The sequence below is a fragment of the Lissotriton helveticus genome, chromosome 6 (genome assembly GCF_964261635.1).
Source record: "Lissotriton helveticus chromosome 6, aLisHel1.1, whole genome shotgun sequence".
NCBI lineage: Eukaryota > Metazoa > Chordata > Amphibia > Caudata > Salamandridae > Lissotriton > Lissotriton helveticus.
This window is the reverse complement of record NC_136067.1, coordinates 711,020,611-711,046,611: the sequence shown is the minus strand read 5'-3', so window position 1 is coordinate 711,046,611 and position 26,001 is coordinate 711,020,611. Positions and strand designations below refer to the sequence as shown.

At 43.2% G+C, this 26,001-nt stretch overlaps 1 protein-coding gene across 1 annotated transcript in view; it reads left to right on the top strand.

Annotated features, from left to right (window-relative positions):
- Positions 1-19,781, top strand: part of AKIRIN2 (akirin 2) — a 71,467-nt gene extending 51,686 nt beyond the window's left edge. The window contains exons 4-5 of the mRNA XM_078648194.1: positions 15,072-15,143; positions 19,076-19,781. Of these exons, the coding sequence (XP_078504320.1) occupies positions 15,072-15,143; positions 19,076-19,086 (83 nt within the window). The 3' untranslated portion in view covers positions 19,087-19,781. The remainder of the gene's footprint in view (positions 1-15,071; positions 15,144-19,075) is intronic.
- The last annotated feature ends 6,220 nt before the right edge of the window (positions 19,782-26,001 follow it).

Genomic DNA, 26,001 nt, shown 5'->3' with positions numbered 1-26,001 from the left:
CTCCAAAAGTTGGTAATGGGAGATAGATATCTTGCATGTTGTAATGCAAGTTATTGTGGTATATGGAACTCATACCATAATCTCTCAGGAAAGCAGAAACTGATCCTTTTGGGACCGCCTAAAAAGGCCTAGGGGGTGAGGAGTACTCTACTTTGCCCCCTTTTCACGTTCCGAACTATTTTATTTTACTCTCTTCTGTAATTACACAAAATACCAGCGATAAGATGCATCGGAGACACACAGTGAGAGAAAGGAGGCCGGAGATGAAGAAGACATGTCAAATACACATTGGAGATAATATAGTGGCAGAAGGGAAGTAAATATGAGTAAACTTACCATGTAACATAATGTTGCACTCTATACTATAAGTCTCATTTTATACTACAATCACTTCGCTACAACCTCATAAATTAAAAATAAAAATGAATAATGTCTCAAACAATTTTTGATTTCTAAATATAAATTTATTCTTCAGAATTTTCTAAATTTGAAAGAACTAGTAACATGTCCTCATCAGCAATGTCCTCATTAAAAGTCTCCAATGATGATTCTTGTAACTCTATGGTCTCCAAACACTCGATAAATTCGCCATCAAGAGATTGATCAAAAAAATCATTCAAGTCATCTCCTCCTTGTGACAATATTTCATTATTGGTGCTGTCAATTTCAATCAATGTAGTGGAATCATTCAAGTCATCTCCTCGTGACAATATTTCATTATTGGTGCTCTCAATTTCAATCAATGTAGTGGAATCATTCAAGTCATCTCCTCCTTGTGACAATATTTCATTATTGGTGCTGTCCATTTCAATCAATCTAATGGAATCATACAAGCCATCTCCTCCTTGTGACAATATTTCATTATTGGTGCTCTCAATTTCAATCAATGTAGTGGAATCATTCAAGTCATCTCCTTGTGACAATATTTCATTCTTGGTGCTGTCCATTTCAATCAATCTAATGGAATCATACAAGTCATGTCCTCCTTGTGACAATATTTCATTATTGGTGCTCTCAATTTCAATCAATGTGTTGGACAATTCAAAAGAAATTGCCACGGTCTCTTCATTGTGAGCCATTTTATTTTGAAATTGCTTGCTGTAAATTGCAGAAAAAAATAATCACTTTCATTTATCGTTTTTAGTAATACATAATATAAAACTAACTTTATCAAGTATTTAGTATAACAGAAGGACTGCAAATAAATAACAGAAAACATTTTTCAAATTATCTTCAAGTGTACAACATAGTTCCCCTTACAAATTAACAACTCACCTTTTTAAAAGTAGCAGAAGTGTTAGTACTGTGTAAATCAAACACCAGAAATTCACCACCAAAAATTCCTCACAAATGTACCTCAGACAGTAGTATCACAAAATGGCTGTGGTTTCCTCTCATTTGACATATATACATAACCAATTAACTTTCATCACACACAAATACAAAACCAAAGTAACATTTTAATTGGTTCTAAATTTCAACACTTTCAAATGTGTTTTCCCCATGCAATTTTCCATAGGACATTTACATACGTCTACAGCCTGAATGGCTGAACGGAATTACACCAAACTTGGCAAAATGGTACATCAAACCTAAGAGGTCAGGAAGGATCTACTATGCCCCCTTATGGTCATTTCCCCCTTCGCTTTGGCCTCCTCTTGTCTCTCAATCCTACCGAGGGACAAGATGGCGGCCGCTACGGACTGTTTGGAATGTTGACAGACGCCGGAGAACCAATCAGCTTCGCAAAGCTCCGTAACGCGAAAAGTACGCGAAGCGGAGCGCTGTTACAGATATATATCTTTTTTTGAACGTTAATTTCTCAAAATCCACTAGAGCACATATATTGAGACCTAGCAAAGGCACATCGGGCTACCAGTCCCTAATATTTTGCCAAGTTTCGTGCAAATCCATTCAGCCGTTCGATTATTATTATTTTGGTTTTTTTTTGCCCCGCGGGGCCCTTTTAAAACCTCCACATCAAAACTAGGGGGTCAGCGAGGATCTACTATGCCCCCTTATAGTTATTTCCCCCTTTGTTTTGACCTCCTCTTGTCTCTCGATCCTACCGAGAGACAAGATGGCGGCCGCTACGGACTGTTTGGAATGTTGACAGACGCCGGAGAACCAATCAGCTTCGCTTCACAAAGCTCCGTTGCGCGAAAAGTCCACGAACCAGAGCGCTGCCCGGTCCGCTGTTACAGATATATATCTTTTTTTAAACGTTAATTTCTCAAAATCCACTGGAGCACATATATTGAGACCTACAAAAGGCACATCGGGCTACCAGTCCCTACAATTTTGCCAAGTTTCGTGCAAATCCATTCAGCCGTTCGGGCTAAAAGTGAGGCCAACCGCCCTATGGAAAACTCAATGTTAAAAACACGTTTTGGGACCCCCCTTTTTTCTCGGCCCCCACTGGACGAACCCCCCCCCAAATTTTCAAGGGCTGCTCAGAAACAAAATGTGCCATTTTCCTGAAAATTTCAGCCAATTCCGTCCACAAACGCCAAAGTTATTAGACATAGGATTTTTTCTCTATGGGTTTTTTGAAAAGTCTAACTATATATACCTACTGGCGACCGCCAGTAGGTAATAAAAAATAAAAAAATAAAAATATATATATATATATATATATATATATATATATATATATATATATATATATATATATATATATATATATATATTTTTTTTTTTTTTTTTACCACCAAGCTATTTATTTTCGTAGTATACATTTTCTGGCCAGCTTTTGAAAGTTAACTTTTATCTGTCCTCCTTGATAGTGGGGTGTGTTGGATATTGTAAAAGGTGTCTGAGCCCGTCTTGGGTTGTTGTAGGGTACTACGTGCATGAATGTTTGTTTGTGCTATAGGATGTTGTTTGCCAGTTCATTCAATTGCTAAATGGCATATTTGAGCTATGCTGGATGCTTGCAATAAGGAATCTTCACTGTACGTATGGTGATTGTATGATTTCTTGATAGTGGATGCTTTTAGTAGCATCGTAATAGCAGACTTCGAGACATTTGTTGAAAACATTAAAGATTTCCATCGTATGTGTTCAGTTGGATGTAGGGCTCTCCTGTGGGAGCAAAACCGCCAGTAAAAAGCTTTTGTTTAGTCATAGATGCACCGAAAACCAGTTATTTAGTTAAAATATCGAAAAAGTAAAACTGTGTTTGTAACGCCTATGAAAGTGTTATCCCCTCAAGTATGTTGGGGAACGGAAAAGGTCGAGGAGAAAGTATTCTAATTTTCTAGTTGTGAGTGAATAAATTAGGTTAGCGGAGACCAACTCTATTATACAATGCTAATCTAAAAAGGTTACTGCACTGCCTCAAAGCGCAGTACTTCATGGGGATTGTGAAGTTCTTGAGCTGCATTTTAATTTCAAGCTATTGCTGCACAAGAAAGTGGAGAACTTCAGAGTTTCATAAGGGAGGGGTGAGTACCGTGGTGTTTTTACAGGCTAACCCTTAATTCTCCCAGGCTGAAGAAAAAGGAGGCGCATCTGAATGACAACAGTATAATGAAGAGCTAATTTTGAATTCTACAAACCTGATTGTGAGTTACTGAGGGTGTGATTAATTGGACAAGTCTGAACAACCTCCCTCTGTAAAGTATTTTAATGATAATCTTGACTTAAGTCAAGTGGGTACCGTTTGTTTCAGTAAGTGGGTGTTCAAGTTAGTACACATTGTAACTAGATTCATTAAATGTCAGCGCACAAATGTTCAACGCCAAAAAATGAAATTAAACGTTACCTTTCTGGTGGATTCTCAAGCAAACTGCAGAGTCCTCATTTTCTAATTATCCCCCGGCACCAGTCTGGAACCGGAAACTCATGCACACCAGTAGATGGCGTCATGTGGTTATGTGCCCACATTGTTCTGTTTCTGAAGTGACAAACTAAGCTCTTTATCCCCCACATGCACAGTGGCATCTGTTTCTTTCATGTGCTTGTCTACGCACTGTGGAGCAACCAATGTGCGCATTCCTAAATTGAGACCTTTTTAGTTGGAAAAGGAGACCATTTCACATAATAGGTAGGTAGGTGAGAAAGCGGTGAGGAATCTCTGGTTAGAGTATTTGCCAGAACGAGCTTTATGAAGGTTAAGTAGCTTGTTGCTCTGATGGATACTTCTAACTGCAGATTCCTCGCTTTTTTTTTTAAGACATACCTAAGCATTACCTCCCATTGAAGTGGTTCTGTGGAATGGCCTCGGATCAAAAAGTCCTGCAGGACTAAATGAGTAACTTGGCTGTTAAGGCAGTGTGTATTGATTCCCACGTAGCTGTCTAGCAGATATCCAGAACAGGCACTCTGTATAACAAAGCAGTGGTAATATCAGCTGGTGTGGAAAGAGTCCTCCCAACTTATCGAGGTTGCTTCTTGGCCAATACTCAGTGGAGATCTTAATGCTGAGAGCTATACATTGGGAGATAGTCCATTCTGTACAGCCGTGCCCTCCTTTCCACAGGGGAACCCTAAAAAGTTTATTAGGTTTTGCCTCCAACAGCGCATGCGCTCTTTCAATAGATAATTTATACAAGGGGCTTGCAGCTCGCCCACTTTTTTTTTTTTACTTTTGTTGTCGTCAATTTCACTTATTTGCTGTCTTCTAATTGGCCCGCACATGCTGATTTAACTTCCTCCTCTTCGGCTGAAGCATGGACCAAGTACTGACTGCGTCCGCTTAATTGAGGTGCTTATGCTGATTGCTGTGTATTGAGGCATTGCTTTTATTTCTTTTTCTTCCCTTTCTTCCTTTTTAAACTAATTCCTATTTAAAGCTATGTTTTACTATGCCACACGTTGTTCAAAGATGCCCTTTTCTCCTTTGAATTGGTTGTTTATTTTGAAAACAGACCTTTTTTCAAATTTATTTTCACCCAGATATGGACATGATTGCAGTTGCTTTCTTTTTGATAGGATTTTTTACCAAATGTAATTTCCTCTCCCCCGCCCCTCCATTTTCGCTCCCAGGAAGATTAACTTATTTTCTCAGAATCAAAGGCGTTTTGTGCTGAGATCGATCGAGCATTGGCAAAAACAGCTGGTCTCTCCTTTGAGACCATTGGCTCTGCCATTGCCTTTTGTTAATGCTGTACAACATGGGCATGGCAGACTTTGGGAATGATTTGTAGCGTGGCTGTATAGAAGCACAACTAAAAATAATAAAAACTGGACTATGATGCATCAAGGACTAATGCACTTTGCAGTGTGGTTGAAACTGATTTAGGAGAGCATTAAGATGCAGCCAGATTAATGAGCTTTTTGTTCTTCAGAGTATTGCCGCTCCTGTACAGCATGACTATTAAGCATTGCCAGAGGCAATAGTTCTTATAGGCGAGACATATTGGTTTTGGCAATGCTGGTTAATAACTCAACGTGGGGTGCACATGACGAAAGTGAAGATTGTGCCCCACTGTGGCCTCATGAAGGGCTGCAGCAGAAACCTATTATGCAAACCTTTTAGAAAACTGATCAGAGTGGGTGATTTGAGCAAGGACCGCTGGACTGGCAAATGTAAAAAGGGCAAAAGATCAGACAAAAAAAGCTAACCCCTTCCGCTGGAAATTCTTGCTGGGTCGAAGGCAAAAAAAAACCCAGCAAAACAAGTAAAGGAAAGCTTTATTCGATTGTTAGTATACCAATCATAAAAGCACATTCAATAAACGCAGGTAAAATTTTCATTTTAAACGTAACAGATTTTGATATAATTACACATTAAAAATAAGCCGAGCACCGCCAGGGGAGGAAGTGCCCATAATTTACACCTCGAATACCATACTTTTCCTCTGCTGGATCGCCTTATTTAAAAACGTAGCCTCCCTCCATGCAGGGTGGCTAAGAAGCTGCAACCAAATAAAAGCTGGGCGACATTGCCTTATGCCCAGCTGTTTTAAAAGTGGAAGTAAATAGACTTTCCTTAACTCTACATAAAATTTACAGAATAGGACTAAATGGATTGTGGATTGTTCAGAATGGTTGTCACACGGACAGGGTATCGGAGTTTGACCAGTCGTTCATAGTTGGTATTGACAATAATCTATGAACGACTCCCAGTCTAAATCTTGTTAAAAGCATCCTATCCAATATTCCTGGGGCAAATAACAAATAGGGCTCCATCCCCATTCATGTAAGCGTTAGTAGATACTACCTAACGCTAGGTTTTAGCACTTCTTCTGCCAGTCGTATTGAACGCAATAATTGCACCCTATAACTTTAGGGTCTTTCTCGATACTGACCACATAGTAACTGGGTCAGCAAAGTATTATGGATGCCCTAGGTCTTTCATAAAATTACTTATGTATTTTAATCCAAGGGATCATGGCGACCCCATCCAAGCTCATGCTATCATTTTAAAATCTCTATATTCAGCTTGGTCTGTTCCTTAGTCCAAATCCTGCCAATTTGATGAGGTCTGAAATAAAAGGGAGACCCAGCTCCTCGTGGCATATATAGGAGGGTGTGTATGTGGGGGCTGACGAGATAGAACGCAAAAAAGAATTCTCCACCAGCTGTAGTGGATAGGTATTTACAAAACCCCACACTCCTGACCCTTTCTTTGTAGCTGTGTTTCACTTTGCTTTGTATATTCACAAAAGCTCCACTGGCGGCTTCCTCCCTAATTTCTTGGCTAAGGAGACTAGGGCTGTCATTGTTCTAGTAAACGCAAGTCTTTTCGCGTTTAACATCTGAGACCAGGTATCCTTTTGATTTACTAGGATGCCAAGATAGGTTAAATTCTTGGTGGTGGCTAACTTGTTTCCATCCAGAATGATTTCCCTCACCCTCTGGATCCCTTTACCACATCTCATGATAAATGTCTTAGAGACATTAATGCTTAACCCGAAGTCCTTCATAAAATCATTGAATGTATCCAGGGCCTTTTGCAAGCCATTTTGCGTGCGCGCCATTAGGACCGCGTCGTCTGCGTAAAGAAGGGCAGGAATAGGTCGCCCACCAGCTTGAGGGTAATCTTGACTCCGGTTAAGCAGTACTTTGCCAAGGCCATTTGTATACAAATTAAAAAGGAAAGGGGCCAGGACACAACCCTGCCTGACCCCTCTTCTGATGGGGAAAGAACTTGTACGCTTCCCACCCTGTCCAATACGGACACTGGCAGAGGTTCCTCTATATAAATACTGCAGGAAGGCTAACATTTTTGGCTCCACCCCCAAATCAGCTAGGATCGCCCACAGTCTCCTGTGCCTTACAGATTCAAACGCTGCGGTAAGATCTACGAACGATAGGTGCAAACAACCTTTTTTTTGCTCCTATATATTTACCCATGAAAATAGATAGGTTACGGCTTTGCTCTATAGTGCCTAGCTCTTCTCTCAAGCCAAACTGCAAATCAGAAATTATCTGGTTTTCTTCTGCCCGATCTTGCAGAGATCCCCCTTCTTGAAGATTGGAACGATGATAGATTCCACCCAGGTCTTTGGTATCGATGTCTTGATACTAGCGTTTATAACTTGGGTTATGGGACCCCAGAGTGAAATGTTGGCTTTAAATAAATCAACTGGCACTCCGTCTGGTCCTGGAGCCTTGCACCTTAGGCTACGAGAAAGGGCTCTGTGCACTTAATCCAGGGTAACTTGTAGCTCTCCCTTATTAACATGAACTGGGGGAGTTACGGGAGGTTGAGAATCTGGATTGTCTTGTCTGGCTGAAGCTGTCTCACACAAACAGTTATCAAAATCCAGTTTGCTGTTCTTAATTACTTTCGTAATAACAACCTTGGGATCAACTTTAGACCACCGTATGGTGTAACCATTCTTACTGTTCAAGGTCGCCTAATACCGGATAATTTTGTTTGACCTTCCCTGTTCTACGGGGAGGCAGCGTAACCTCAAGACATAGCAGAAAGTGATCACTCAAGGCGTTGCCCCCAACACAAAAAGAAGATACCCTAGCTGCAAATGAGGAGGAGGCTAGGATAAGATAAATTGTGGATCCCAGACCAGGGCCATTAAAAGTACAAAGCATGGGTGTAGGGGGAATTACAAAGTCATTTACAAAACCCAGATCATTAGAAAACAGGAACTCATTAAACAAGTCGCCCGACAAAGTGTGACCAAAAATGTGTTACACCCTTTGCGGCCCCCCCCTCCCCGGCATCATTCTCAAGTCCACATAATCTGATATCCACAGAGTTACACGAGGTACAATTAAAATCCCCCAACAAAATTATCATAGTCTTTGATGCCCACATTACTGGTAACAGTTAATGACCTGGTAGATTCCTAATTACAGTACCCAGTCCCCAGATGGGACGTTATTATAAAAATCTACGAGGACCATGCATGGAGATGGACTCAAAGAGAGTGCCAGTATGATAGTAACGTTCCCCCGCACGTAGGGCTATACTTTCTATCTCCAGCATGTTGGAAATGTACGTGCAGAGTCCACCCTTGGGTCTACCTCTTAAACCTTTAACTGCACTGGTATCAAACATCTTAATACCATTGATCTGTATGGGGACTAAGCACCATGTTTCCTGTCAAACCAATATGTCGACTCCTGCCATGACCTCACCCCAGGCAGGATCTTGAATCTTGGAACGCAGCCCTGCAATATTCCATGACGTAATCCTCCCAAATGAAGTCTACGGGAAAAGGCAAGGGGCTTGTAGGCAACACAGCTAAAGGGGTGTTCAGGTCAGTGCAGCTTGGCACCCATGGGCTGATACAATGGGCCATTTGATCTATACACTGAGCCAATAAAACTCTATTGACATTTCTCCCTAGAAAGTCAAGATAGATCTTGGTATGGGTTGTACTTTTCGCCACGTTAATACTTCCTGTGCTTGGCGCCTGATCTACACACCCCTCTTCACTACCCGGTTTCAAACTGCCATCCAATTCTGAATGTTGGGGGAGAGGAGTCAGTCGATATCTTCCAGATTGTTGAGGGTTTCGAAATAGTTGTAAGTTGGTACAGTGTAGCTGTGTTGACATTGCCCAGGACAAGAACCCTCCCCAAAGGGGTTCTGTGGTAATCTGGGGGGCTGGTAGAAAAAACGCAAAGGAACCACACTTATCCCCTTGCTTCTAACCGGCCTGTTATCCACCCTGTCTAAAATTAAAAGAACTAGGGATAGAGTTCTAAAGGACAATATCAAACAATCGCCGGCAAAGATTTGTTAGTCGGGCCGACACATCCAATGCGGTGAGCCATCTTAAATTTGGTAAAAAGCTTGTTGTTCAGTCCTGTCTTCCCGCTTAAGGAAATACAAGGCTTTGTTTCTCAAAGTGGACCAGTGCTCAGTCTCTACTGGTGGCAAGGGAGACTGGAACATTTGCCAACACTACAGTGAACGGAGTAGCTTCCGGCGGAAGGTGTAGTACCTTTGAAGCAAGTAAACTGTCCCCTTTAACCTTCTGGGTACCCACCCTTGATTGGTTATGTCCTCCCTGCTCCCTCGTATGGCCCTCTTGTGGTGCTGTAACCCATCTGGTTTCGGGTCAAATATTATCATCACCCTGAGGTCCACCCTGCTTAAGTTGAGAACCCTTCTGTCGTCGTGTTGGTGCGTGAACTGCTTCTATACTCCGAGTATTGAGGTGTGCTGCGTTGCCTTCTGCGGCTTAGGGAATCCGTTCTTGTCGAGGCAATAGGTCACTAGACGGGGATTTAACCTGAGGATGATTTGAGCCACTAATCAAATTGGCAAGGGAGTGATCAGAACTCCTAGGGGGGACCATTTTCACTCTCTACTGGTGGGGAGTTTAGGGGGCTTTCCAGACTAATTAACTTCCCCTCTATATTAGCATAGTGTGTAGAGCCTGTATTAATTTTGAGACTATCTCCTCCATCTTTATCCAGCACACTCCTTTATCAGAAGCTATGTGGTTGCTGCTTCCTACACTAGCATTGGTAGGGGGTACGGAGTCCTTGTTTAGCTCACTCACACTCGTCATGGCGTAACGACCATGTGCTTTATGCTTATTAACGCACTGTCTCTTTCTTTTCCTTACAGGAGGAGCAACGCTCTTTGCTTGCGTATTGCTCACCTTTTGGCCTCTACTAGTGACTTGGGTCTATTTAGTACAGGAGATAACTCCTGAACCTCACGTAAGTTAGAGTTTTCTATATCCGGTTCAGGCGGGTGGAACCCATTTAGTACCTCAAAATTTGTCATTTGGGGTGCATTTGTCTCGTGTAAGGAGTGGCAAATGGGATGAAGCTGTTAAAGGCTCAAGGGAGAGTCTTCGTTCAGTTAGCGCAATTTCATGTATTAATGCAGACTCTTGCCCGTGTCAAAGCATCTAGCATTCCCACCACACCCTTCTCTGTTAACGACTTGCGTTTGCTCATTGTAAAACCCACACCATATGTCCGGGACACTCATAAGAGTTACCGAAGAAAATATTATGTCAAATAACCTGGCCCGGGCTCTTTCGGTCTCTGACAGGCTCAGATGGGCCCGCCCCTGGTCCAGGCTTCGCCTGGGTGCGGCCCGCTCGTGTCTCGAGCTACGGGGGCCAGGTGCTCTCTTGTAGCATGTGGGTGCTGTGTGCTCCTCCCTCCTCGGACAGCAAAGGATTCTGGTGTCCGTGGTCCCGCAACAGTGGCAAGTAAGGAAACCGGCAGGCAAGACAACCAGCGATTAGCGTGTCCCACGCTGCGGGGGCCCGGTGCGCTCTTGAAGCGCTTGGGTGGTGTGTGCTCCTTCCTCCTGGGAGAGCAAAGGATTCTGGTGTCAGTGGTCCTGCAACAGTCCCGCAACAGTGGCAAGCAAGGAAACCGGCAAGCAAGATAACCAGTGATTAGTGCGTCCCACGCTGCGGGGGCCAGGCGCGCTCTTGTAGTCCGTGGGTGCTATGTGCTTCTCCCTCAGAGTGCAAAGGATTCTGGTGTCTGTGGTCCCGCAACAGTGGCAAGCAAGGAAACCGGCAGGCAAGAAACTTAGCAATTACAGCAATACATCAGACATTTAGGCCTGTACCAGGTCAGTGTGGCACCAAGCCACAAACTTATCCCAGCATGCGCTGATATGGACGGATTCCTGGCTTCCAGGATCACATCATCGGCTGGTAGAGAAAGATAAGAGATTAGCCACTGGCGCTCAGTCTCCAAGCGTAGAGGTGTAGGTGGTACAAGCCTGACAGCAAGACCCTGCCCTGCTGCTGTAGCAGACAATTCTCCCAAAGCAGCAGCAGCATCCTGATTGATGGACAGATGCTCGGACCCAGAAGTTCCAGGTATTGCACTCTCGTGGCACAATCCATAACTACTTGGTCTGGTCTTTCCTGAAAGTTTACATAACCCTGGGCAGAGGGAGCGGCATGAAGGCGTACAGGAGTCCTGTGCTCCATACCCTGCAGAATGGGTCTCTAAGGGAGAGTCATCTTGGGAAATCAATGCACAAAAGTGACACCGCATTCTCCGTGATACGAAAAGATCAACCCATGCTTCTCCCTATTGATGGAAGGCCTCCATATGTTATCAGGTATGGTCAGCCATTATCTCTGAGACCCAAGACCGAGATAGGAGCAGCACTGATCTGCAAAGGAGGCAGGTGGGATTTCAGCTGGTTGATAGCCACCCCAACGATGCCAAGAGGTTTCCCGGGCATCTGAAGGCGATCTACAACGGACTGTGGCTAGTCTGCCTTCAACAGCCAGTCATTGAGGTTGGGGGAAGACTGGTTGGTACTGTTGACATCCTAAGATGGGCAGCAACCACTGCTAGTACCTTTAGGAGTACCCAAGGGATACACATGAGGCCGAGAGGGAGCACGGCAAACTTAAAATGCTTGTGACCCACGTTAAACCACAGGTAGCACTGGGATGCAAAAGAGTCCTGCAGGTCCAGTGCCACTATCCAGGCTCTGTGATCCAGGGCAGAGAAAACCTAAGCTAGCGTGAGCATAATCAGATTGTCCTTGCACAGAAAGAGGACAAAGATCGGTCTTTCTGCAGTCTATGAAGTAGTGGGAATAACTTCTAGATACTACTACTGAGACTGGAACCTTTTTGAGGGCTCCTTTGGCAAAAAGAGCCTGTGCCTCCTGATGGAAATGATTCTGTGAGCTGCTCTGATGTAGGTGACGGGGACACTAACCCAGAATTTAGTCTGGTATCAAACCTATTGGAATTCTGTAGCCCTTGTGCCAATGTTCTTAATCATAAGGGTGTTGGGTAGCAATTCATTAGTATCGCCATGTGGGTGGTTGGTGTATTGCCTGTACATGACTGTGCAATAAAAGAATGTCATGAGTTTGAGACTTGAAAATTGACTGCGCCACATCAAGAGAAAGATCTGGGTGCTGCTTCTCTTTAGGTGTAGATGAATGTGGCTCCGAGTCAGATACCACGATTTGCTCCTTCTAGCAGCAACATTCGCGGACCTGCAGAGATTTCAGCACTGAACCCAAAGTTAGGACTGACGATGGTGCAGAACCCAGAGCTGGTTTAAGGGCCCAGCCTGTGCAGAGGTTTGAGACACTGGCAGTCACCGGACTGGATACCCCTGCAGATCCTTGGGGCCTAAAGGCACACCAGAGTGATCAGTCAGCGTTCCAAAGTTGCACGGAATGACCTTGAACGGCTTCGATCTGCTGTGACCTTTCTAATGGACCGGGTAACTCTGGGTGCATCGAGACCAAAGACTGAATCTGTTCCTTAGTAGAATGGGAGTGCGGCCTAGAGGAATGGTGATGCCTTCATACCTTCTCTAGAGAGTAGCAGGAAAAGGACTCCTTGTGCTTTGCCTTTTGTTGTTGTGCCCCGAACCCAAACACCAGAGACCTAACTTATGGGTATCCATCTCAGACATCTGTTTGTGACCAGACCACAGGGTTTAAGCCTTGTAGGGACTAAGTGAGGGCATGTTCCCATGCACACTGACATTTTTTAAAGAAAGATTCGCAAAAAATGGACTCTAATCTGGAATGATTGGAATGTGTATAGAGGGAATATCTGTACTCCGCCAATGATACCAGCTCACGATGACTAAATGTAGACATGATACTAGTTGCCAAATATTAAGCTAAAGTACACTGTGACATGGACTTGATTTTGTGAGGGGGAAAGATAATGTACGGAGACATGCCTTGTGATGATGATGCATATTAATTAAAAAAAAAGTAAAAAAAAAAAAAAAGATTTGCGTCAGAGAAAGAGGAGCTGAACTCTGGCTCCACATCTGAATACACAAAGAAAGGAACTGATTTCAGTACCCATTGGCGGTGCTTATGTAGCTCCATTCGTCACTATGGAGTGGATGATGTTGGGGCGCAACTCAATGGCTCCACATATTGGTGCGGAGGAGCACTGCTTTGAGTTTTGTGATCCTGGGTATAATCACAAGACGAATATCCAGTTAGAAGTATCAATCAGAAAGTAAGTTTAACTATTAACTAGTTACGGGTGTATAAAGATGACCTTTCGAGTATGGGCTGGAAAATGAATGGTAACGAGGAATCTCACACAGGAGAATGGGGCAGAGGGCGCTCTAGAATCAGCATTGAATAACCCAGGTAGTGGCGCACTTTGATAGCAGGTTCGAGAGTTCCGGAAGAAGCAATGGTTTACATACATTAATCATGACCTGAGAACTTGAGATTTGACTGATTGTAAAGTTTCAGTAGAAACGTTTAGAGTGCTGCTCTCAATCTTCTTTACTGGTAGGTGCGTTGTCTTGCTGCCAGGTAGCACTCAATCAGTCTTAATATTTTGGCACTTGGAGGCCTGCCTTTTTTTTATGCACGAAGTAGTATTCTTAATTCACCCTGATAGACAAGAAGCTCGGTCATGCATATGTTTTGGGGTTTGTAAGCTATCGCCGATTCAGCTTGCTATACAGTACTCCATCACAAACTATTGCCATTTACTATCCAGTCTGTCATGCAATATGTTGAAATGTTCATTTATATATTTTTTCTTCAGTTGTTCATGTGCCTGGTTTGAGAGTGCTCATGCCCGTGGTCCTGTCAAAAGTATTTTCTGTATACCCAGCTCGAGTGGTAATAATTCACACAAGTTGACCGATCGGCTCGTTTTTTTCGAAGATGTGGGACATTTCAGTACAAATGGGCATTACCATGTTGGGATTGTAGGAGCAGTGTTATAATCTACTCCCCGTTCTATGGTGTCATTCTCGATGCCATTTTTTTTCACGAAGGCAATTTTTGCAGTAACTGCGATAATGAAGATATGATAGTGGTGATTTGTTATACCTTAACATACTGTAAACATGTGGATTATAATATTCATAATGCAAATACTAGCTGAGGCATAACTAGTGAAAAAACTGAAAGTTCCAAGTTAACTGATATGGCAAGAATCCTTGTCTTCGTTTGTTGTCAGATTTGCAAAGGCTTGGAAAACCTCTTTATGATTCATATGACTTGGCCACTAGTTTAGTAGGAATAACCTGGGTACGGGCATGGCTCTTCGGCATATTGGTTCTCCCCACCCACCCATTATTAGAAGCATGGCTCTACAGTCTGCCTGAGTATAGCTCTTATCTGGTGAGCATGGCAATGTTATTGGGTATGAGAGCTTGGTAACCCATTTTTGGGTGAGCGCATTTAATAACCTATTGGTGTCTTCTTTCTGCTGGGCTGTTGTCTGGCAGTTAACAGATCCTAGGCCGTCTACATAAATCTAGGGTATAAGCAGTTAATGTGTCATCAGCAAACTCTGTACACCACCTTTATGTAAGAATATAACGGTTAGCACAATCATGTTATGGCAGCATGCCTTACTGTTAGCCACATATGCTTAAACCCTGGGGTAGCTTGTGTGGGCAATTGGAACTATGCTCTATAACATCAGTCATCATATAATTTGGAGATGGTGTAATTAAGTAGGGCTGCTTTGCTTATCTATCCATTCTGTTAAAATGTTTGTGATTCCTCATGTAAGCTGAGCTGATCAGCATTTCTGAATGCTGCATAGTTTTCATTTAGAGGTGCACATCTTCCCGATAATCCGTGGAGTACTATACAATGCACTGCTGTAGTTCAAGATCTTCTCAATTTGTGCAGTTCTCCCATGCGTGAATTTGTGAAGGGAGTATTACATCCTATTTGTTAATGTTTTTTGTAGAACAGTATGATGCATTTGTGAAGTTCACACACGACCAGATTATGCGACGGTATGGAGAACAGCCTGCCAGTTGTGAGTATTTGTTAAACACTGTTTTTTTTTTTTTTGCATGCTTCTAAAGTTTCTTTCAGATAACAAATGTTGTTCTTGATCAGCTTATAAAAAGCTACTAGGTTGTCATGTAAGTATTTTTTGCACTCGAATCCCCACCCATTTCACCCTAGCATTTAGTGCCACATCTGCAGTTTAGAGGTTGTCTAAACTGAGTATTCCCTTAAAATACATTTAGAAATTACATCATTATTCCTGGAATACTGAGCTTCTTTGTTGCTCCCCTGATGTAAAAGCAAATTAAAGGTGTCCTGTCCATTACTTAGGTTTTACAGATTGAGATTTTTAAATTTGTTGAAGGGTTGTTTTTATTTCTGTAAGAATTAGTTTTGTTATTTTAGTTTTATTATTCAAGAAAAGTACAACATACCACACCTACAACCAAACTATATTTATTTATCTAGTATGAATTGTAAGATGTTATTATCATTACTGTTCTGGTAATGACATTTCTCAAAATGCTAATAAAAAAAATTACAACACAATAAAAGACAGATCCCAAACACTTCCATCCTGGTGACTATTGTTTGCTGTTGCCACTATGACTTTCTTGTGGCTGAGGCTTCTGGAAGAGGGGTGGCTACAGTATTGGGCAGTGTTTCTTTTTTGGGTGAAAGCCCATACTTGGCAACACAAAAAGATGACTGGCATTTGAATGCTGAACATTGTCAAACATTTACCCCCTGTCACAAATGTGGGATAAATTAATTTTTTTTTTCTTCACAATGCCTCCCTAATTTGGATGCAGTCTTATGCAAATCAGTCATGATCCTGCTCCCCATGGGAACAGTCCAGCCCGAACTGCCAAGCCAGGTCCTCCCTGGACCAGAAACAAGCACCCTGGGACCGGTTTCGGTATATCGCCCCTCATCAGCCAGTCTAGCATGAATGCAGTGGCACAGTGAGCATGGGGACCCACGCCTAGGAAAAACCCTTCCCCCTTAGGGTGAATTAGTCTTGACCCTGCTCTCCATTCACCTTAGTTAAAGGTGAAGGCTTCTCCAGTGTCGTCATTCCCAGAACAGAGGGTATCTCTAAGTTCACAGTTTGAATTATGAGACTTTTTTTTTTAAATAACATTTTCTGGATTTTTTCACATGGAAATACTTCTTGTATGGTATTGTCATTTTATCAGCTTGCCATTTGTAGTTCCATACAAATGGTATGTTCGATATAGTCCTATGTCGTGTCAATTCAAATTTAAAAACTGAAACCATCAACAAAGCTAATTTGTCGGCAATTTTTAGTAGCATTTTCCATGTATTTTCACACCCATTCATGGGGACTGATGGATCTATGAGTTGGGGCATATTGAGGTAGGAGTGTGGAGTCTGCCTTGCGCAACTGTGATGTAGAGTAGTCTGGAATGCTGGACCATAGTGTTTAATGGTATAGCATTAGGAATGGGGGTCTAGACAAAACTCCTATTGATACTATTTGTTCCGCTTAAACATTCTCACTTCATGCATACTGTGCCTCGTTGGACCACCTGTTATGCCCCTCAAAGAGGGTGATAGTGGGGAAGAGTCATCCACTTTAGTGGCCTGTTGAAAGATTTGCAATAGTTCTTCCTATATGTGATTTGATTTAAATAAGATTTATAGAGCGCAACACATGCCCGTACGCGTCAAGGCCGTATAGTCTTGGTAGTCCAATTCGGCCAGAAAGCAGTTAAGCAGAATTGCAAAACTAGCTGGGAGATCTCCCTATAGGGCGAAAAGCCAAGTCTTTAGGGCTTTTCTAAAGGAAGAGTGCAATTTGATACAGGTCAGATAATTAGGAAGCAAGTTCCACAGTCTTGCTGCCGTAATCAATCATTCAATAAAAGCTCTGTCTCCCCTTCTCTTCTTCTGAACTATTTACTAGGCACTGTCACCAAATCAAGGTGAGCTGAGCGTAGATTTCTCCCAGGGATATACCAGTGAAACACTGCTTTGATTCCATCCAGGCTGACTTGGTAAAGGGTCTTGTGCACTATGCAAAAGGACTTTTAACATAATGCTTTTTTTAAATTGTGGCCTTGTGCAGATCCTGTGATCCATTGGACACCGATTGTCGTTTTTAGAATATCCAAAGTAAGCCTAATGAGCGCATTCTGCACTAACTACAGTTTGACTTGGGTGGTGGTGTTGTTGGTATCTAAATACAGCGCATTACTGTTGTCGATCTTTGACGTGACCAACACCAGGGCTACTTGTTTCCGTGCCGAGAGGGGGATAAAAGGAAAGATTTGCATCAGCATTCTAATGAGCCAGAAACAAGTAGACGAGGTGTGGATAGCCTGCTGGTCCAGTGAGTACCCGATGTCCAGATCACTCCTAGATTCTTGGTCTTCTCTGTTGGAACTGGTAATATAACTATAGTGTATCAGAACACCAGTTATTACAGATAGATGCCTGTGTTACAAAGAACAATTGGATTTGGTCTCTGTATAGTGCGTGGCTCTTGCAATTGGTCCACCCCTCCTATTGTCTATTTGAAAGACTGTTTGCAGACTTTCAATTCATTGTGATGTTTCTTTTATCCCCTATTAGCATTGTTTGCATTCTGGCTGTTTTGGGACCGGGAGCTAGGCTGAATATGCAGTGTTCTAGAGTTAGCTAATATTCACAATCTACTACTACATGCATGCATGCATGTACACCCTGCCTTCGAATGTTGCCGCAACTCTGGGCATTCCCAGATCATGCTTAAACCTGGCTTGGGCAGATTGTTACACTGGCCTGATTCATATTACCTATTGACGGGTGGGGGGCCCGGTGGCAGTGTTCTGGGTGGTTGTAGTCAACAAGTTTTTTTTTTTTTGTGCAGTACTCTTTTATGGCAGCATTGTGTTGCTCTGAAAATCTATGTAGGGTCCTCTGCTGGTTTGTATTGGGCAAGGGCATGTAGTGTAATTCTGCTTGTCACCGCTGAACCCTTCATTCAGTTCCAATGTGTTATGACTAGCCAGCCAGCAAGATGACTGTCGAACTTAGGCAACACCTAATAGAATTTGAAATCTGATGTTTACATACCACTCAGTAGCTGGAAATCCTATTATCCAGTACCTTTATTATTCAAAACCAATTCGCCTAACAGTGAATACAGTTCCTTTAAAAGTGTTGTGGGAATGAACAGGATTGTGGCAAGCCGGTATAGCAGCATGGGAACCCTCAACATTATAGAAAGGGCCACGCTCCCTGCAAGTGATAATGGCAGTGTTTTGGCTCCTTTTATCAGAAAGGGACTTGTGTGATGAATTGTTAAGGTGTCCACCTGCGTGCAAATGTTCAGAATTAACAAATGTAAGAAAAGTTTCTGGTCCCGCAACTCCGTGGCCAGGTACCCACAAGATTATCATCATGAACATGGAGCTCAAGTACCAGTCACTATGAAAGAAACTGTCCTTTTGCAGCTCTACCGGTGATCCATATACATGACTTCCTCCTCATTACCTGGGAATTCGCAAATTCATTGCAACTGCAAATTGAAGAGATCGTCGGTGATGGGATTGTGGTCTTTAATTCAACAGTCCTAAATCATTAGATGTTTGCCTGTGGTCCAGTTATACAATACAAAGCTGAGAAACAAGCCATTATTCCAAACCAGAAAGGTGCATGGTTGAATTGCGCAAAGAATGTGAATCTAAAATTAAATTGCTCTCTTCTGCATGTTCCTGAGAGGATGGGTGATTGAGATTGGAATCGATTCCAGGAGACTAGTTCTCTGCTAATGGCCATCTGGACGTATACATTAATAAATTCCTTGGTGGTATTAGTCTGAAGGACTGCCGATCTTTGAGGATAGTTTTAACCTGTTTTCATATTAACAAATTAAATGGCAGTATTGCACAGCAACCATAGTTTAACATTGGTCTTGTAGTAATTTAATGCCTTTCTCTTTATTTTCAGATGTTTCATGATCGGGGTTCTGCATTTGTGGGCTGCCCTGCCACCAATAGGCTGCTGTTTCCAGTTAAACCCTGCAGTTATGCCATATTTCCTATCTTATTGCACCCCTGTATATGCAGGAAATTTCAAGCTTCTGTCAGTGGCAACTAATCTTAATGCAGCAACTGGTTTTGGAGTGCCCAGATATTCGTGCCACCTGGATGTGAACTCTTGCTACCTGTAGTGGTAGCCTCATTTGCTCTATCATTGAAATGTGGTTTCTTATGCTAATATGTTTAAAGAAAAGGATTAAATGCTGGTATTCTAGAACATGTCATTTGGTTATGTAAATAAAAATGGAATGACTCTACTTTTCTGACTGAGGTTAGTGTGGTATTCGTACCAGTGCACTACGACAGAGTTGTGACCACAGCCCTGAAGTTGGAATGTAATCCCAGGACAATTTTAAGAAAGTAGCCTGCAGTACTGCCTGTAAAAGGGCATTTGTTTTTCGGTATATCTTTTTTGTTTGTGGGAGGGTTTGGGTATCGTGGGAGGGTGCAAAGACTGAGATGGGTTTATATGATTTCCTTTTTTTTTTTTGTAGTTTTTATTTATTCTATCAATCTTAAACAAATGTTTAATGCTGCTTTTTTCAGTGTATCATTGTTTTACTGCCCTTGTAGTACTGGAATTTGGTTTGAAAAATAAAAGGTTTGCTTCTAAATTTGATTGTGTTGGATGTCAAATTCCAATAAGTGTCTTGCAAAGTTCCACCATTGCCACTTTACCCTACACCATGTTCAGTTTTTTTTTTCCTGGCACTACATTTTAGTTCAAGAGTAAGCTTGAAGCCCATAAGATACATTTCTTTAGCTCAGATATGCAAAGCCATCGTCCCGTTTTTGTCAAAGTGAATAGTGGCATTTTGGATTTCCCTTTCTGCAGATTTCGAGGAGTCCCACTATCTGGTTATAATTCTGTAGTGGTGAATATTGGCTCCACATGTCCCATTAACTGAGCAGTGCTTTCAGGATTCAGGAAATTCTGGGGTTGGAATGGTTCTGTAGCTGTGATTAAACATGCTACTCCTGATGGAAGAAAAACAAGCATTTGCAATGCAATAGGTCTCGCATTTACGTGAGTTTGAGCTATTGACATTGCAAATAACAATGCCTTTCATATTTGTTTTTCGTTTTAAAAACAAATAGAAGGCACTGTCACTTACAAAGCCAATAGCTTTAACTTGTGTAACTGCGAGACCTATTGCATTGCAAATGCTTGTCCTTCACCTCTCGTCACCTCTGGACATCCCACAGAGAAGCCCCGGAACCGTCACTCTCGGAGAGAAAATGTCACCTTTAAGCATCCCAGGTTCAAACAGAGCTTCAAAAAGAGGCGGATATCACAGCAAGAGGGGTGGGTGTTAGCCCGCAGTGCCCCTTACATGGCACTAGCAATACCCACCCTGGTTCTTCTACAAATATCAGCCACCAGAGATCAGTAAATTACTAGAATAAACAACAACCCTATACCGTGTTTCTAACAGTCTTGTTCTGTAATGCACGACTTTTCTAATTTAATGATGAAAAACAAAGGTCAGTACGGGGATAAAACCTGCGAGCCTCACGTTCATAGCACTAAGCTCTAACTGAGCTGACCAATTAAGCGACAACGTAAACTTACCCAGGATTTTCTAAATCATAGGTTGTTCCTGTGTACAGAGTAATTCAAGAGGCATACAGATGGGCAATTACTGACGCATCATAGTGTCAGGCCAAGACATTGAGGCGCTCGGATAATCCTGCACCAACTCGCACACACTGGGGAACGTCACCAAAGAACACGTATATTATTTAATGAGCTGCACTGATCTCACTTCACTAACGAGCTGCACGACCATCATGTAAATGTAGTATACTTGTAAAGCGCACAGCTGCCCCAGCAACGGGGCGTCCCGGCGCTGTATAACTCTGGGGAACCCGTCCTGGCTTTCCCTGTGGGATGGTCCCTTGCTGGGAGTCCCCAAGGTGGAGCCAGGCATCCCCGGAATTGGTGGGGCCGTTGTGGAGATTAGGCAAGCTAATGCCCAGAGTTGCCGAGTGGAACCCCTGATTAGAGTAAGCACCGAAGCGAGAATTATCGAGTCCGCTGACCAAGGTTCACTCCCCAGAAAAGATGTATTGAAGGCTAGAATCACTCCACAGACCCTCCCTCCTGCCACACTCGCCCAGAAAGGTACTGGTCTCGGCTCAGCAGCATGCACCTGCTCAATGTTCTTCGCCCCCCCCCCCCCTCCCCCCTGGTATGGGGGTAGCTGGGACTTAGTCACCCCACTTGCTTCTACTAAAGCTGGTGAAACAGATATTAACAATATGAAGGGGAGTGTAATAGTGACAGCTATCACTAATTGCGTGTCGGATACGTGGAAAATGCTAGCATCATCTGCAGCGGCGGAATGTGTGGGGACTGCTAACATAATTTGTTTCAGTGGGGTATGTATGAGCTTCTAGCATCGTTTACAGCTGCGGTATGTGCAGGGGTTGTTGCCATTTACAGCGTCTGGGTATACAGGGTCAGCTGGCATCATTTGAAAATTAGGCTACTAGCACTGTCTGCAACGGTGCGTTGTTTAGCAGGTATCTGTTTCAACAGTGGGCGGTGTAGTGGCTACTGGCACCATCTGAAGTGGGGGTTACTAATAGGCTGCTGGTGCCGTGCACAGCGTGGGTATTTTCAGATGGAGATGTTATTGCTTGTAATGGTGTACAATATACGGGACTGTTAGAAATAATTGCATCAAGAGAGATGTAGTGGCCCGCTTGTATGATTAGCAGCCAGGGTGGTAGCACGATTTCCAGGGGTGTTGTATTTGCCGCTTGTATGATTAGCAGCAAGGGTGGTAGCACGATTTAAAGGGGTGTTGTATTTGCATGCTAGCATCGCGTGGCCCCTTAGTTTGACGAGTTGGGTGTCTTGCGGTGCTGGCTTCTAACTGCGGGGTTGGACTGACTGATTGGCTGAGCTCGCTGTCAGTCAGCACGCACTGGAGAGATGCCCGAGAGCCAGGAACAAAGGACTGACCCACTCGATATCACCCCCTGCCAGGAACCCTGTCCAAGGCTCACAACGACTCACTCCCTGGAGACCCCTCTATTAAATAAACCTCCCTCGATCTCCGGCCCTAACACCACCTTGTCACAGGTCCCTCCACAACCCACCCTAGTCTCAGGCTGCACCTGATAATCACGGCGCTCACCCTCTGCATCAAACTCTTTCCCTCTACACTTCGCAAAATGACCCCCGGGGGTGTCACTAACCCGCACGCCTGGAACAGGCTCGGAATGCCGTGCTGGGGGGAGTCGCCCGCGGGCAGCCAACTCCCTTGGAGTGCAACATGCCATATCCGGGCACAGCCTTCGCGGGTGGCGGTTGGTAGATATAGGGCCGTAGAGGAGGGGCAAAGGGAGTGTCACCCGGACACCTGCTACATGGGGAGGGGGTGTGATCCACAGGGACACCAGGAGCACGGAAAATAATTCTGTTTTGTTTTGAAGAGTGTGGTGAGGTGCTACACCGCAGAAAGCATCCACCAAGGCTGCATTAAGTGGCTAAAGAATGCCGTTACTTTTCCAAAACACCAGCACTTTTCCCCCAGAACTGACTCTTGCACCCGCGGTGTTGGTCGGGAGCGTGATTGAGTTTAATCTTGGCACCTGGAAGAGAGGGGGAGGGACAGCAGAGAGAGTGAGGTTGAGGAGCTACGAGAGGGAAAACAAGCCCCGATCTCTTGTCTTTATGGGGCCATGTGTTTGAAACAGAAGGAAGTCGGACAAGCCCGTCCAAGTGGGCCGTCCGACAAAGAGAAAAGAGTACGTCACATTAATCTGTTTCCCAATGGCTGGCCACGGTTTTGCATAAACCAATGGGGAAAAGGGGCGGGGCTTAAAGCCAGATACTCAAGCTACCTAAAAAACATAAAATCTCGCCAGTGAGACTGCGCATGCGCAGCCTACACAGGCGAGACTTAACAAATGAGCCAAAGTGAATATTTATGTACAAAAGGAAGGCATTCCACTCAGTGTAAAGGCAGTAGCTTGGAGTGTGAAAACCCGTGAAGACCATTTCTTGGTTAAGTATTTGAAAGTTGCCATATACTGCTAATGCATTCCCAAGAGAACTATTGAGTGACAAACCCCAGATCAAAAATTATCTATAGACACATTTAAAGTTCTATCAATAACTTTTGCAGACTGCATAAAGGGAGAAGTGCCTTACAGAAAAAACTGACGCTAGCATTTTTCGGCACATGAACACTCTTGGGAGATGTATTTGAATAGGATGTCTGGGCTGGCAGCAGCAAGAGCTTTGTATCAATAATGGAGTTGTGGTTGAGAGGCAGCGGAGGATACTTAAGGTGGATCCAAAGGTTTTCAAGTGGCAGCAGTGCTGTACGCATTGTTACCTTTCAGTGACCTACTCAGCAGATTCCTGTAACAAGGCAGAAAAGCAGTGTTTAATTTTGGAATTGGAAACCGCTTCTCCACTTGCATAAGCTGAGCTATGCATGGCTTTTCTATAGTCTTACACCTTCTGCATGTGTGCACACACCTACAGCAGATCCTTTAAGGTAATTTATGAAAGGTGAGTGGTTGGTGGTGGAATATTGTTAGAGCTTATGCACCAGGATTAATGGATTCCCAAAAGTAAGTGTAACTATATCGTACTGGTGTCCTTTGACATGTTTTCAGTAGGTTGGTAGAAATGGACCCAATAACGTTCTGCAGAACCTCCTGACAATTTGTGACATCTCATGGCAAATCCCTGCAGAACAAAGAACTTGTTATCAAATGTTTCTGACTGAACATTGTGGTCATTCATGGCAGATGCTACTGAAGTTGCCTTTGTTCTGGAAGGAAGCTCAGTCACTAATGGAAGGGTATTTCCTTTGTGGAGTAGAGGTAAATAAATCCATCTGGATCTGGTGATCTCAACTGCCGTTCGGCCAAGGTTACTGGGAGGAGAGGTTTTAAAAAGCTGATCTCTAGCACATGGATAGAAATGCATACGGTGGTTGAAAAATGTCTCAATTCAGATGGAATTCAGTCAATAACTTGGCTACAAAAGTCAAATAATTTCTAGGTGCCACTCTCGCACATGGTAGATTGTACAGTATGGAGACACAGCCCCTGTAGTTGCAAGAATTGGATTCCTGGAGCTTTGCAGATATAAATAAACATGGTATTCTTGTGTGCCAAAACATTGGTGGAAATGTTTTGATACAGATGGAATTTAGTCAACAACTTTGATATGCAGTCACTTTAGTAAGAAATGTATTTATTGTAAAATTACAAAGGATAATAGAACAATCAAAACATACTAATTAATGGTAATTTAACGGGTGCATCACTTAAAGTCTTACATTTCAAATAAGAGTGATGTAAACAAAAACATCAAAAATGCAAGAGCGAGCTTGTAATGCGTCCCTGTGGTGCGGCAAAAACATCTTGATATTTTGCGAAATAAAAATTCTGGGTCCATTAATAGATTTTTCAAAACTATTTGTAATTTTCCCCAGCCCAAAATAACTTTACTTGTAGGGTACGAACACGACACCTGTACATCTTATCCCATTGCGTACAAACATGTCTAGCAGCTCTTCTCTAGTACTGAATCTGTCATAGATTCACATGCTTGTATCTTCCCCGTCGTCTTGGTGGGAGTCTCCCGGTAAAAAGAATAACCATAGCAGTAGAAGAAAAAAACTGCCTGGAAACCATAGAGGAACATAACATTAGGCAATCTCTCCTCCTCGTCACAGCCAATCAGCTGCCAGCCCCAAGATACACCATCCCCAGCAGAGCCACCATACCTGAGATTTCCAACCGCCTTCGTGTGAGGAGTCTCCCTGAGCTGAGCTCAGTTTGTTCTTTCCTGAACTTTTGACCTTCTACAGTTGGAAGTGAGGTACTGACTTTCCATCTTATTTCTTTAAAAAATGCCTGAAGGCTCTAAAAAGAGACTTTTCAGATCTTGCAGATTCTGTGGAAAAGCCAGATTATTTTCTGAAGACCCGCATAAGGAATGCTTGTACTGCTTGTATCCCAAGCATGTTCCTATGGACTGCAAACCTTGTCGTACCTTCTGTGCTAAAACACTTAAGGACAGAGAAGCACGCCTATCACTTTGGCTTCAGAAGAAGAAAGCAACACACCAAGGCTGATGGAGATGCTAAAGGACATTCCTCTAGAAAACACAAGAGTCCTCTGAGGAGAAAGGTGATCAAAAGAGACAAAAATCTGGAAAAATCAAAGAAGGTGAATCTTCTCTTCCTCAAACTCCTCACAAGTCTACCTTGGAAAAGAAGACTCCGTTGTCGGTACCGCTGTCAAACTAAAGAAATTCCTGTCAGATCATAGACTACGATCTCGCTGACTGCGTCGTCGGCAGCGATGACGACTGAGTGTTAGACCTGTCAACATCTACGTTGACGATTCCGTGGACGATCCCGTTGGCGATTCAGTTGACAATCCCGTCGTATACTAGCAAGTTGTCGACGGTGACAGTTTTTAGATCTCCAACAACGACGAAAACTTCAAGCTCGTCGAAGGGCAAAAATGCTGAATTTTCAACACCTAAAATTTCTCCACAGCAGCCTGTAGCCCCTCTCAACTACACATTAAGTCAGGAATTAGAAGATGATGAATTTCAGGAAGTTCAGGAGCAATTTTTTTTTTTTTTTAAAAGATCGACCAGTAAAAGGTCCAAAGCGATATGAATCCTTTCATCGGCATATAATTATGAAGAGGAGGAAGAAGTGAGTCCTAATATTCAGGAAGAGGCTGTCAGTGCCTTTATCCTTAATCTCTGATTTGAGGCACATGACTGACAGTTATCGCTGTTTTCCGGAGGAGAACGCTTCAGTCTCGGCTCCTGCGAGTATTCCT